Genomic DNA, 14448 nt, shown 5'->3' with positions numbered 1-14448 from the left:
TCTCTAAAAAAGGTTCTTCAGGGGCTTTTCCATCACTCCTGGGCTGTTTATTATCCAAACTCTGTGTACTGGCTGCGGGCCCTCTCACTCTTCTGCTTTCCCCAGGTTCCTAACATTCCAGCCCAGTGGCCTCCTTTCTGATCTGCACCCATTCATAAGCTTCTTCCTCCTTCTACTTGGAATGATCTTCCCCAGTATTATTGCATGGCTGGCTCCATTCAGGCCTTCCCTGACTGTGCAATCTAATATTTTTTTAATGTTTATTATTTTTGAGCGAGAGAGAGAGAGACAGAGCATGAGTGAGGGAAGAGCAGAGAGAGAGGGAGACACAGAATCCAAAGCAGCCTCCAGGTTCTGAGCTGTCAGCACAGAGCCTGACATGGGGCTCAAACTCACAAACTGTGAGATCATGACCTGAGACGAAGTCGGCACTTAAGTGACTGAGCCACCCAGGTGCCCCTGACTGCTCAATCTAAAGGAGCTCTAGGGGCATCTAGGTGGCTCAGTCAGTTGAGCGTCCAACTTCAGCCAAGGTCATGATCTCATGATTCATGAGTTTGAGCCCTTCATTGGGCTTGGGGTTCACTGCTGTCAGCACAGAGCCCACTTCAGATCCTCTATCTCTCTGTCTCTGTCTCTCTGCTTGATTCTGTCTCTCTCTCTCGAAACTAAATAAACATTAAAAATATGCTTTAAAAAACAAATAAAGGAGTTTTATATTCTTCATGGTATTTCTGGTTTTATCATGTTTGTATATTTGGTTGTCTCTCTTCGCTTCTTCCTTGGTAAGGTGTCTGAGAGCAGGGATCTTTGTATCTTGCACATCTATATTTCCTCAATACCCAGAACTCCCCTGGGCACATAATAGGCATTCTACAGACTAAAATCCTGACCTCTCTTTGAGAAATGTTGCTGTTAAGATGTTTCACCCATTCTCTTTGGGTGTTTTATTTATATAGAATCAAGTGTAGTACTTACTAGGTTTAGCCATCATCCCACCCATTTGATACTAGTGACAGCATGTCGTGGTGGTGCTGACTTTCAACTATGCATGTCTTCTCTCCACAAGAGGATTGTACATCTCATGAAAGCAGAAACAAGGCCTCTTATTTTCTTGGTATGCTTTTGTAGTCCTAGCCTCCCTAATTGAGTGCATATATATGTTAACTTTAGAGAAAGGGTTAAGACTAGTGGCTTAATCATATTTTTAGCATTTCTAGAGCACACCAGTTTGTCCCAAAGCTAAAAAAAAATCTCATTTTGATTTATAGTTAAAAACGTATATATAACAAAGAAATATTCTGGACTACATTTGCAAATTCATGTTACAAAGCCCTGTTTATTTTGTTAGGAAGGCCTATCATTAATTAGGACAGGTTGCCAGAATTGATGCTCGCAACCTCCCAGCTCTTTTGAAATTAGGAAATTTGGCCATAATCCCATGCCCTAGAGAAGCAACTTAAACACCTCTAAACTTTAACTTTCTTACTTGGAAAGAGTTGGACTCTGATCTCCATGGTTTTTTCTGGGATTAAATAGCCCACGTGATTCTGCTCTTGTGAAAGGTAGGTCACCTATGGAAGAATTAGGAGAAGCAATTAGTATGGTGTTCTCTGCTATCAACTAGACATTAGAAAAAAGAGCATGTAGTAAAAAAAACAAACAAACAAACAAAAAAAAACCATGTAGATTCACTTGATTGCACTGTGGGTGGTGGGAGAGGGAGTCAAGAAAACATTTTTATACACAATGAAGATGGTACAGAAAGGTCTAAGGTTGCCTTCTGTTTACATATTCTAAGAATTATGTAACCACTGGTGGCTTATGTGCTAGTGTTGATATTATAATGTGACTGCAACTTCTTTCATTTTAAATGTATTCTAGAGAATTTGGTAGCTTGCTAAACTCATTGAAGAATTGAGATGTCTTTTCCTAAAAAGGCAGTCCGCATCTACATTAAATAAATCATGTGTTCTGTAGCCATAAGAAATGAGGAAAAATAAAACAATGTTTTGTTTTGTTTTGTTTTTTAAGTTCAGAACAACTCAGATTTAATAAGGAGTTGTAGAGTTATTACTGTGGCGTTAATTGTCATATTCAGTAAGCGTCTTCTGGGGCTTCAGATGATTAATTTTCCTGATATTTAGAATATTGTTTATGATTGATGCTGTACAGCTATCGGTAAGAAGCTGCAGAGTACTAGTTACACAGCACTTTTTTTCCTTTGGTTTCTCTGTTATTGACCATGATGTCAGACTCTTTCCTGAATTTCTGTACTCCAGAAACACCGCGCTTCTCTTTTATCTCACTGACCCTGCTTCTCTCTCCCCCTTTGCCCTTCTTGGTATATGAGTTCTTTGTCACGTGATCTATTCTCTAGGAAAGAGGTTCTGTTCTTCACTCACTAAATTCTTTCTCTCAAATAATTAATTTATTTCTATGGCATATCTACTACTTAAATGTTCTTGAGTCCCTATGGTGAATTAAAGATATCTGTAAATACTCCAGTTGGAGTCTGTTACCTTCCCTTTAAAAATCTGGGCTCATCAGACAACAAAAAGAAATCAAAGGCATTNAAATGGTGGGGGAAAGGGAGAGAGGCAAACCATGAGAGACTCTTGAATGCTGACAAAAACTGAGGACTGATGGATGTGGGGGGGAGGGGGGGATGGGCATGAAGGAGGGCACTCGTGGGGATGAGCACTGGGTGTTATGTGGAAACTAATTTGACAATAAACTATTTGTAAAATAAATAAATAAATAAATAAAAATCTGGGCTCTCCCTATTACCTTTTTAGAACACTCAAACATGGCAGAGACAGTGTGGAGTTATGTCCAAGGCTGGAATTTAAGGAAATGTGTAGCGTCTGCTCTTGTGTGCACGCAGAGTTCCTTAGGACTTTGCTGCCTTGCCATGGGGAAGCCTGGACAGGCGTATGGAGGAGTAGCAAGGCCCCTGATCATTAGTCCAAGCTGAGCTGTAGACCAGCAGACAGCCCCAATGCCAGTCCCGGGACTGAGGCATTTTAGATCTTCTAGCCGTCCCAACATTCCAGTCAACACCATGTGAAACAGAAGAACTGCCTCATCATCCCACAGAATCATGAGAAATGAGAAACGGTTGTTTTAGCCACTACGTTTGGGATTTTTTTTGTTTTTGGGGTTTTTTGTTTTGTTCTGTTTTTTGTTTTTTGCCTAGCAATAAAGAACCAAAACAAAAATTTGTACCCAGAAGTGAAGTGCTGCTGTAACAAAACATCTGGCATTGGCTTTGAGACCAGATGACAGTGAAGGTCTGAAGGGAAGTAAGACAACTATTAATGATGGCTGGTGGGGCAATGAGGACATTGCTATTAGAGGATATAAAACAGTACCATTGTTTCATACTGACAGAAAAATTGACAAGACCGATATCTCCAATAACACGGAAGATGGAAAATCAAAAATGAACCTAATGGGTTTGTATAACCAGCTTAGGCGATTATCCAGCAGAATGTTGGAAGCATCAAATGACTTTTTTAACCACTCGTGACCAAAGTATGGCAAGAGAGAGATGAATTAATGAAGAAACTGTTAAGATTTTTAATAGACTTTGGAGGATGTGTTTCCAGTCCAAAATTTTCTAGGGTTGCAAATAAAACTGTTTCTCATTCCCGGGGCGCCTGGGTGGCTTAGTCGGTTAAGCTTCCGACTTTCGCTTAGGTCATGATCTCGCGGTTCGTGGGTTGGAGCCCCGCGTCGGGCTCTGTGCTGACTGCCAGCTCAGAGCCTGGAGCCTGTTTCAGAGTCTGTGACTCCTTCTCTCTCTGACCCTCTCCTGCTCACGCTGTCTCTCTCTCTCTCTCCTAGAAATAAATAAAAAACATTAAAAAATTAAAACAAAACAAAACAAAAAACTGTTTCTCATTCCCTGCTTCTCTACTCAGCAAAAAAGGTGCTCAAAGTAAGAAATGGCCTCAAGTGGAAAGATCAGATCCAGAGCAATACTGCCAATAAAACTTAATCTCAAGGTACAAATGAAAGCCATAGCTGTAAGACCCTATGTTATGACTTCAAAAAGATGTAAAGCCATGCTTCCTCGAGCTCCTCAACTAGATAACAGGGCTTCGGAGGGCCTTAAGAATGCTGTCCCATAGCCTCCTTGACTTAGTGTAGATGACAAGATCCTGCACTTCAAGCCTTGATGCCATAATTGGATGAAATGTTTAGGAGCTTGGAAGAGGGAAAGTGTGCTTTGCATGTAGAAGGGCTATACATCGTCGGTGGGCAGAGAGACCAGGGTAGGTTAAGCAGGGCCACCCATCCCTTGCCACTCCTCCCATTGAGAGGTAACGCTTCCCATTCCCTGGAATCTGGGCTGGCTGGCTGGCCCCTTTGGCTGATAGAATGGGGTGGACATGACACTGTAGCTTTGAGAGCTAGGCCATAAAAGAACTACAATTTTTCGTGCTTGGAATGCACCATCTTGGCACCCAACCACCATACTGTGTGAGGACACTGAACAGCCACGAGAGGTCTCACTGGAAGTGCCAGCCAGCAGGCAGCTCCAGCCACCCGCCTGATGAATGAGGACATTCTGGACCTTCCAGCCACTTTTGTGCCAGCCAGTACCATGAAGTGAAAGAACCACCCACAGAATCATGAGAAATAAAACGCTATTGTTTTTTTAAGCTGTTCAGCTTTAAAATATGCATAATAGTGAGCCAAAATCCTTCCTGTCTACATGTGACTGCGTTCTAGCCTCTCCCAGGAAATGCCCAATTACTTTAGATGTAGCCTGCCTAACATCCAAATATATTTTTTTCTGCCTTCTGATATGCTCAATTATTTATTGTACAAATATTTGTTGTACACCACATGCTAGAAATGGTGGAAGATCCTGTAATACCATAGACTCAAAATGTGAATCCATTTGACTCCTGCATCTCCATGGACCCCTCTGTTTGATGTTGCTAAATGGTGTTGAATTTTCATTTACAGTGACTGTTTCATTGGTTGCCTTCTTTTCCAGTGTATTGCAAAATTTTCCCTCATTGCCTCCAGTCCACACAATTGAAATACCTTTCGGCTCGGTTTTGTTGTCTCTGATTCCTCCTCGAATCCACCCTGCAATGTCTATAGCTCAGTGACTCCCTGATCTACTGCTTTGCACACCTGGGGTCGCAGGTCTCTGAAGGGTTCGTGGAGTTCCTGGTAGCTGTTACTGGTAGTCTGCAGAGAGGGTTGAGCACTCTAAACACCTAGTGAAACTTCCAGGAGGATCTAAAAGGGCAGTGCTCTTCCCAGGTGTTTCATTGTCCATCTGTCTTGTGCGCTTTCTCCTCCTGGGGAGATTTGGAGAACAAAAAAAAAGTACTCGTCTCGCTGAGACCAATTATAGGAGTAGGGCTTGGATTTGAGTTTTGGTTTTTGGTTTGTTTTTTTCTTTTTTAGAGAGAGAATACATGCAAGTGGGGGAAGGGCAGGGGGAGGGAGGGAGAGAGGGAGAGAGAGAGAGAGAGAGGGAGAGAGGAGAGAGAGAAGCTCAAGCAGGCTCCACACTCAGCATGGGCCTCCACACAGGGCTTGATCCCACGACCCTGAGATCAAACCTGAGCTGAAATCAAGAGTCGGATGCTCAACCAGCTGAGCCACCCAGGTGCCCCTGGATTTGAGGTTTTTTAAAGTGCTCCAGGTTGTTCTACTGTGAAGCCAAAACTGAAAACCACTGTCTCAGGTTCTCAAAAAATGGTCACTCTACCGGCAGCATCAACATTAACTAGAAATTTGTTAGAAAGGACTACTTCAGACTAATGGATCAGAAACTCTGAGGGTGAAATCTTCCACTCTGTGACTTCATGAGCTCTCCAGTGATTTTTATGAACATTAATGTTGGAGACATCCTTTCCTATGCAAATCTTAATTCCTTGTAAGAAGTCTCAAAACTACAACTAAATTTGGGAAGGGTGTTTGTTATTTGAAAATTACTCCACTGACAAGATCTGAAGCAACTGGTAAGGGATGTAAACTGGCATACCATGTGTCTTGCTAGTGATCATTTAAGTACTTGAGGAAAGCTAAACAATCCTCACCAGATCTCTGAAGAACGGTTCAAGGGGTTATTTAGTCTGGAGAAATGGAACAAATTAATCAGGGTTACCGACACATCATTTCCCAGAGAGAGAGCTCCAAGAGGTGAATTTAAACTTCAGTTGGATATACGTTAGACCCAAGAAACATCTTGATGAGAAGTAGTACTAAACATTTTGAAGGGATATAAGGCGATTTCTAAATCAGTTTGCAGTGAGAGCAGAGAGAAACCCCATTTTGAATTGTTTGGTTATATCCTGCCTGGGGTCAGAGACCAAGATCTTTGAAGTAGTGTCCAGTTCTCTGCATAGAATGACTCTAAATACCATCAGATCATCATTTGTTTATTTTTTCACTGGTTATTTTGGAAAAGCTTTCAAAGTAAAATAAGGACTAGTGGGAAGTAAAGATGCCTAACTTGAGTGTTTTTGTTTCAACCCTAGAGGCTTTGGGATGAGATTGTCAAATGAATTCATGTGCTTTGAAAAGCTTTTATGATTTCTTAATGAGGTTTAAAAGCTAAAGGAATGGGATTAGGACCACACAATCCTTTACTCTTAACATTATTTCTTTGAACTGATTTAGTGCATTTGTATATTAGAAATAGAGATCTGATTTAGATTGAATCCTCATTGTTTGCAAAAATATGGTCTGGAAAACATTTCCTAGACACACAAACAGTATTAAATTTTGTACCGACAAAGGATAGCTATGCTCTAGCATTCAAGTTAAACACTTGAATTAGAGAAAGTTACCATCATTTAATATATAGGAATGCTTGGGACTTTTCATACATCGTTAGATCTGGGTGCTATTTATATATTAAATCTTAGTTGCAAATGTTTGGTAGAAAAAGTTTAGCTGAGAAAGTAGATTATATAGTACGTTATAGGGAACATTGTAGAAAACTATATTTGTATCTTTTGTTTTTCAAAAGATTAAAATAAAACCCAGTTACAATGCAATTGTTGGGATAAGTTGATGTCTTAGTCTATTTGGGCTGCTATAACGAATCACCACAGATTGGGTGACCTAGACAACGGACATATTTTTTTCTCAGTTCCTGGAGGCCAGGAAGTTCAAGATCAAGGCACTGGCAGATTCTTTTTTTTTTTTCTTTTTAATTTTATTTTTTTAATGTTTATTTTATTTTCTTTTTTTTTATGTTTTATTTATTTCTAAGAGAGAGAGACAGTATGAGCAGGGGAGGGTCAGAGAGAGAGGGAGACACAGAATCTGAAACAGGCTCCAGGCCCTGAGCTAGCTGTCAGCACAGAGCCTGTGGTGGGGCTTGAACCCACAGACCGTGAGATCATGACCTGAGCCAAAGTTGGCCATTTAAGCAAATGAGCCACCCTAGTGCCCCTAGGCACTGGCAGATCTAATGAGATCTTAGTTCCTAGTTTATAGATGCCACCTTCTTGCTGTGTCCTCAGATGGTGGAAGGGGTAAGAAAGCCCTCTGGGGTCTGTTTTATAAAGGTACTAATCCCATTCATGAGGGCTTCCCCCTCATGACCTAAGGCTTCACCTCCTAATACTATCACTTTGGGGGTTAGGGTTTCAACATATGTATTTTAGAGGGACAAAATAGTCCATTGCAGTTGGGGAAAGGAGATAAATATTTAGATTTTTCTTTAGCCTTTAAGATAACTGAATGGCATAGTTAATTGGATTTAACGACAATGTGGTCTTGTCTCCAGTGTGGACAAGGCTTGAAAATTAAGTCTGAGTACCTAGGCTCTAACTGGAACTATTTCTTGCCAGTCTTGTCACTTTGGACAGGATAACTCCTGGGCCTGCTGTATTTCCATGTTTGAAAATGTGAAGAAGAAGAATATTTATCTAATGTTTCATTATATGCAACAAATTAATGTAAATGAAAGTGCTTTGGGAGTAGAAAAACAGATATTAGATTTTAAACAGTATATTTTTATTTGCTCTCTTATTGACAAGGAACCCCCCTCAATGGAAATCTGAATTAGGTGATGAGAGGGAAAATTTATAGTTCTTAAAAAGGCAAACAGGAAAAGTTCTTTACAGATAATTTTCAGTTAGTATAAATATAGTAAACCTGTAGCTAGTTGTGGTTCCCTAATGGATTAGTTATAGTAGTTTCTCATATTGATTATTTTAAAATATGTGTTTTAAAGTATTACTATAGTTGGAGGTTTGTGACTCTCTTTCATAGAAACACTGCATTAAAAGCAGAAAATGTGTTTGCAATATTTAAAGGAAACTGTATTGTATAATAAGTATCAGGAGGGCTGAGAAATATTCTGGAATTATGTAATATATTCTTTCCAGATATATTATAGACCCAATGCAATGGAAGAACTTGTAAAGTGCTTCACACCTCAGATATCTTTATCATGCTTGCTACACATAAATGCAGGTGTGTATGTAAGCCTTTTAAAAATGAATTGTGAATCAGAAACTCATACTCCGGTGGTTGTGTCTTATTATGAATTAGTCACAGCTAGATTGTCATACACACTAACTCTGCTTTCTAGCCCGCAAAATAATTTGATACCGGATAGCAGTTATAAAGTAGGCTTTGCACATGGATTGGTAAATCCAAAATAAATTTCAGACATGCCCAACTGTTTGATCTTTGAAAATGACAAGATCACAAGAGTATTACTAAAACTTTCTTAAATACAATTTGGCATTGGTACACTGAGCTGGGTTTCAAGTACTTAATAAACCCAAAAAGGATTGTATCTTCAGGGCAAATATATATAAACATTCCCAGCAACTTTTCTGAGGTGTTCCGTAGGCACTAAAAAATATAACTTTTGCACCAAATTAAATTTTTTCTGTTTTAGAATATCCTTTTATTTCAAACTGATTAATATATATGTAATTTAAATTATTGCAAGTAATTGTTTGAGGTAGATGCTAAGAATGGCTTTTATTAACTTACAAGGTTAAAAAAAGAGCTAATATAAAGGTTAGCTACGTTTAATAATATCATAACTTCAGAGAATTTCAGCCATATTTCTGAGCTGTGTCTTCAAAAGTTATTAACTTGTGACTATTTCTAATGAAATCAGTAGGCTAAATTTGAAGAGTACTGAGTCTTATTTGGAGAGATGTGCAGTTTTAAATTAGGATGCAGAAACTACATGGTTTGACAGGCCATCTGATAAATGCAAATAAGACCAACTGTGTATGAGGACTGAATGAGAGAAATTAACATACGTAGGCTGCTTGGAAAAGCTAAGTGTTCATCTAAGTGTTGTAAATATGGCATTTTAAAATACATTAACATCTGAGTTTCTGTGGAAACTTCTCTGTAATCTAAAGGAGTTCAGTGGCTGAGTATGATCTCATATATGAGTGGGGTCCTGTATATATGCCTTTGCCAAAATGCCCTCTGGTGTGAAAAGCGAACTGATCTATGAAAACCTATTTGCCATATCGTGTCTTATAAGGCAGAGGGTCTCTGAAGACAGTATTTCCAATTTTGTTTGAAATACCACAGCTATTATAAGATACTTGTGCTTTCTCATAGAATGAAGACAAACACAGAGATGGTGTGTCTAAGAAATTTCAAAAGGTGTCGGCCTCCCGATTGAAGTACAGTCAACTTATTGGATTCATTTTTTTTCATCCAGTAAGTGTAAATATTTAAAGTACATTATTTTGGTCAACATTGGCTTGAGTTCTTTGTTGAATGAACATTCGCTGTTTGAATACCCTTATCATGGTTGGGCTATTTGTGTTTACATTCTTTCGCAATTTCCGTTGCATGTCTTAAATGCATTTAACTCTCAGGACCTTTGAGACGGCAAAGACAGCCATAAACTTTGAGCTGGCAGTGTCCTTAGAGATGATTTGCTTCATTCTCTTTCTCCATTAAAAGACCATGCTGCTGTGAATTTTTTCTTCTTTTTTCATACCAGATATGTTATCAGACCCAATTGTTTCCTTTTTTATCTTACTCTGTGCTGTTTTATAGGTGATCTGGATTTTACTAATTAGCAGTTTTTTTAAACAATTGATTTATGTAAAGTTGAACATTACGTACATCATTTCTGTAAGGAGCACTACCTGAATACTTTTTAAATGAAAATGGAAAATCTACCCCTTGTTTTTCTGAAGCGCAAATAATTTAGTAAGAGAGTATACTCTTAACCATTTATCCTATTAGTACTTTGCCATCAAAACATTAACCATGAGTGAGAGTCCTCCGTAGTAGCAGGTTCTGAGTTTTTCTTCCCTATACCTTTTTAAGCCACTACTGTTGCTTCATTAGCTTTTAAATACTCTAACTTGGACATGAACTTAAGTTACAAAGCAGGAGCTTGGTGGGGGGAGGGGAGGAGATAATGCATTAACTTCCAGTTTGTGTTGAAGGTAGAATTGGTAGATCCCTCTAATCCTAACGGATGGTTATGTAAAGCAGTGCTTGCTCCAAAGACGTTCCCCATAGTGGTTGAAACACAACTCTCAGGCTGTAACTGATGCTCTGGGCATGTGGTTGGATGTGGAAAAGAGCTTACTCAGACCATTTGGAAGGTATAAAATATGGCTTTTGTTTTTAATAGCTTGGCATGGAGTCAAGATTCAGGAGGAAACTAGATAGTTGCTTCACAGTCTGCCCCAAATACCTTTCTAGATCCAGTCTGGCTGTCACCAAATGGTGCCTCATCTGAAGGACTTTACGGCGCACAGTTGGGATGGCCTAAGATTTCAAATGAAACCAGAAGACATTAATATCCTTTGATCAGCCCTGCCTCCCAGGTTTTGTCCCTGAGCTAAATCCTACTTGGGGACCTACAAGCATTAGAATGAAACGCTTATTTTGGATCCTCCCTTCAGTGGTTTTTCTTTTATTTTCCTCTCCCAGTTTCTGTACTCCTACAGGGGAAAGTCATGATCACGCTAACAGAGCTGAAATGTTTAGCAGACGCCCAATCATCTTATCACATCCTAAAACCATGGTGGGACGTCTTCTGGTATTACATTACCCTGATCATGCTGCTGGTGGCCGTGCTGGCCGGAGCTCTGCAGCTGACACAGAGCAGGGTTCTGTGCTGTCTTCCATGTAAGGTGGAATTTGACAATCACTGTGCCGTGCCTTGGGACCTGCTGAAAGCCAGCGCCAACACGTCCTCTGATCCTGGGACACCACTCCCGCTCCCCCTCAGAATCCAGAATGACCTCCATCGACAGCAGTACTCCTACATCGATGCTGTCTGTTACGAGAAACAGCTCCACTGGTTCGCCAAGTTTTTCCCGTACCTGGTGCTCTTGCACACACTCATCTTTGCAGCCTGCAGCAACTTTTGGCTTCACTACCCGAGTACCAGTTCTCGGCTCGAGCATTTTGTGGCCATCCTTCACAAGTGCTTCGACTCCCCGTGGACCACGCGCGCCCTGTCCGAAACGGTGGCCGAGCAGTCGGTGAGGCCCCTGACGCTCTCCAAGTCCAAGGTTCTGCTTTCGTCCTCAGGGTGTTCAGCCGATGTTGATTCCAGCAAGCAGTCATTGCCCTACCCACAACCTGGCTTGGAGTCGGCTGGCATAGAGAGCCCGACTTCTAGCGTCCTGGACAAGAAGGAGGGCGAACAGGCCAAAGCCATCTTTGAAAAAGTGAAAAGGTTCCGCCTGCACGTGGAGCAGAAGGACATCATTTATAGAGTGTATCTGAAGCAGATCATAGTGAAAGTCATTTTGTTTGTCCTCATCATAACTTACGTTCCGTATTTCCTAACCTACATCACTCTGGAAATCGACTGTTCCGTTGACGTGCAGGCTTTTACGGGATACAAGCGCTACCAGTGCGTCTACTCCTTGGCAGAGATATTTAAGGTCCTGGCTTCATTTTATGTCATTTTGGTTATACTTTATGGCCTCACCTCCTCCTACAGCTTGTGGTGGATGCTGAGGAGTTCTCTGAAGCAATACTCCTTTGAGGCCTTGAGAGAGAAAAGCAACTATAGCGATATCCCGGACGTCAAGAACGACTTCGCCTTCATCCTCCATCTGGCCGATCAGTATGATCCTCTTTATTCCAAACGCTTCTCCATATTCCTGTCAGAGGTCAGTGAGAACAAACTGAAACAGATCAACCTCAATAACGAATGGACGGTTGAGAAACTGAAAAGTAAGCTGGTGAAAAATTCCCAGGACAAGGTAGAACTGCACCTTTTTATGCTAAATGGTCTTCCAGACAACGTCTTTGAGCTGACAGAAATCGAAGTGCTCAGCCTGGAGCTTATCCCAGAGGTCAAGCTGCCCTCCACAGTGTCACAGCTGGTCAACCTCAAGGAGCTTCACGTGTACCATTCGTCCCTGGTGGTAGACCATCCAGCACTGGGCTTTCTCGAGGAGAATTTAAAAATCCTCCGCCTGAAATTTACTGAAATGGGGAAGATCCCACGCTGGGTATTTCACCTGAAGAATCTCAAGGAACTTTATCTGTCGGGCTGTGTTCTTCCTGAGCAGTTGAGCACCATGCAGTTGGAGGGCTTTCAGGACTTAAAGAACCTGAGGACCCTCTACTTGAAGAGCAGCCTCTCCCGGATCCCGCAAGTCATCACAGACCTCCTGCCTTCTCTGCAGAAGTTATCCCTCGATAACGAGGGAAGCAAGCTGGTTGTGTTGAACAACTTGAAAAAGATGGTCAATCTGAAAAGCCTAGAGCTGATCAGCTGTGACCTGGAACGCATCCCACACTCCATTTTCAGCCTGAACAATTTGCATGAGTTAGACCTAAAAGAAAATAACCTTAAAACTGTGGAGGAGATCATTAGCTTCCAGCATCTCCAGAACCTTTCCTGCTTAAAGTTGTGGCACAATAACATTGCTTACATTCCTGCCCAGATCGGGGCACTATCTAACCTAGAGCAGCTCTCCTTGAACCATAATAATATTGAGAATCTGCCCCTACAGCTTTTCCTATGCACCAAACTACATTATTTGGATCTAAGCTATAACCACCTGACCTTCATTCCAGAAGAAATCCAGTATCTGAGTAATCTGCAGTACTTCGCTGTGACCAACAACAATGTAAGTAAATCTGTTTTTGCCTTCATTTAGCTGGTGTTTTGAACATCTGTTGTTGTAGAGTATAATATGGGTAAAGAAATTAGACTTGCAGTCATACTAAGTGTACTCTGACCCTGGCCTCACTACCTACCGCTTATCAGTGAGCAAACTTGCAACCGTGGGCAAATTACCAAAACACTGAGCATCAGTTTGCAATCTAACTGACAAGTTGTCATGGAGATTTTATGGAAGAAAAAAATATATATTTATATTTATCTATTTAAGCACCAGGCACAGTTTCTGGCACATAGTAATGCTCAACGAATGTTCTCTTTATTCTCTGTCTCCATTTTTCACGTAAACATCACAGCTGAAGTATTTTAAACTAATTGTAACAGAGCTTGCTTTTCATTCTGGAAAGATCTTAAGTATTTAGGAAGCTTCATAAAAGTTTTAAGCTTTCCAAATCTGTCACAGGAGAAGAACTTTTTGTTAAAAATACTGGGATCATGAATTATTCATAAATCTTTTTTGTGATGCAGTAAGAAAAACTGGAAATCTACATGCATGTCTAGAAAGACAATTCAAAATGAAAGGCCTGGTTCTATAATGCAACACTAGGGCTTCTTAGAAGCTTTTTCCAGCATCCATACTTTAAAACTGAACCATAATTTGCAACAGTAAAGCCAAGTTAAGGAAAACTTGACTTCACTGAAACAAGAAAAAACAAAATAAATGACTAGTTTCCTAGGTTAAAATGTGAAGGAGGAGGAAAAAGAAAGAAAAATCATGCTAGCCAAAAGGGCAAGAGAGTGATGGTAATGTCTACATGCGAAGAAGAAAAAAAAATCTTTCAGAAATCAGGTCTCCCAAAAGATGAAAGTGGTCTTCCAGTAGTAGAAAATGGAAACTATTTCCTTCTACTCCACCCAGAAAATGTACTACTATCTCTTAGACCTTTTGTAATTCATATTTCATGCTAAATATAGCTATGAGCATGGTCTTGGCTAATTAACATATTAATCTCCAGACATTATTTTTAAAAACCATGGATTGTTGGAAAAACACCAGAAAGCTGAGGAATGAGAGCAAAATTCAGTCTGATTTTTAGAAGTTTAAAACTAGACTCATATATGTAAAAGGCCCATTCTAAGATAAATGAGAAACCTTCAAGTCTTTTTTTTATGTCTTTTTTTTTAAGTTTGTTTATTTTGAGAGAGAGTGAGTTAGAAGGGGAGGGGCAGAGAGAGAGGGAGAGAGAGGATTCCAAGCAGGCTCGAACTCACTAACTGTGAGATCATGACCAGAGTCAAAACCAAAAGTCAAACACTATTAGCTGAGCCAACCCAGGCACCCCTGAGAAATCTTAAGGACTTAAAGG

General features: G+C 40.4%; 1 protein-coding gene across 4 annotated transcripts in view; it reads left to right on the top strand.

Annotated features, from left to right (window-relative positions):
- LRRC8B (leucine rich repeat containing 8 VRAC subunit B) overlaps nt 1–14448 on the top strand; it is a 56341-nt gene that overhangs the window by 1375 nt on the left and 40518 nt on the right. For 3 of the 4 annotated variants that reach the window (XM_077746028.1, XM_077746027.1, XM_077746025.1), the window contains exons 2-3: nt 9586–9687; nt 10924–13088. In XM_077746028.1, coding sequence (XP_077602154.1) covers nt 10950–13088 — 2139 coding nt within the window. In that variant the 5' untranslated portion in view covers nt 9586–9687; nt 10924–10949. Of the gene's footprint in view, nt 1–9585; nt 9688–10692; nt 13089–14448 lie in introns of all 4 variants that reach the window. The other variant, XM_077746026.1, reaches the window with a different exon arrangement.

Source organism: Crocuta crocuta, unplaced genomic scaffold (assembly GCF_008692635.1).
Source record: "Crocuta crocuta isolate KB4526 unplaced genomic scaffold, BGI_CrCroc_1.0 scaffold48, whole genome shotgun sequence".
NCBI lineage: Eukaryota > Metazoa > Chordata > Mammalia > Carnivora > Hyaenidae > Crocuta > Crocuta crocuta.
This window is presented reverse-complemented; position numbering and strand designations above follow the sequence as displayed.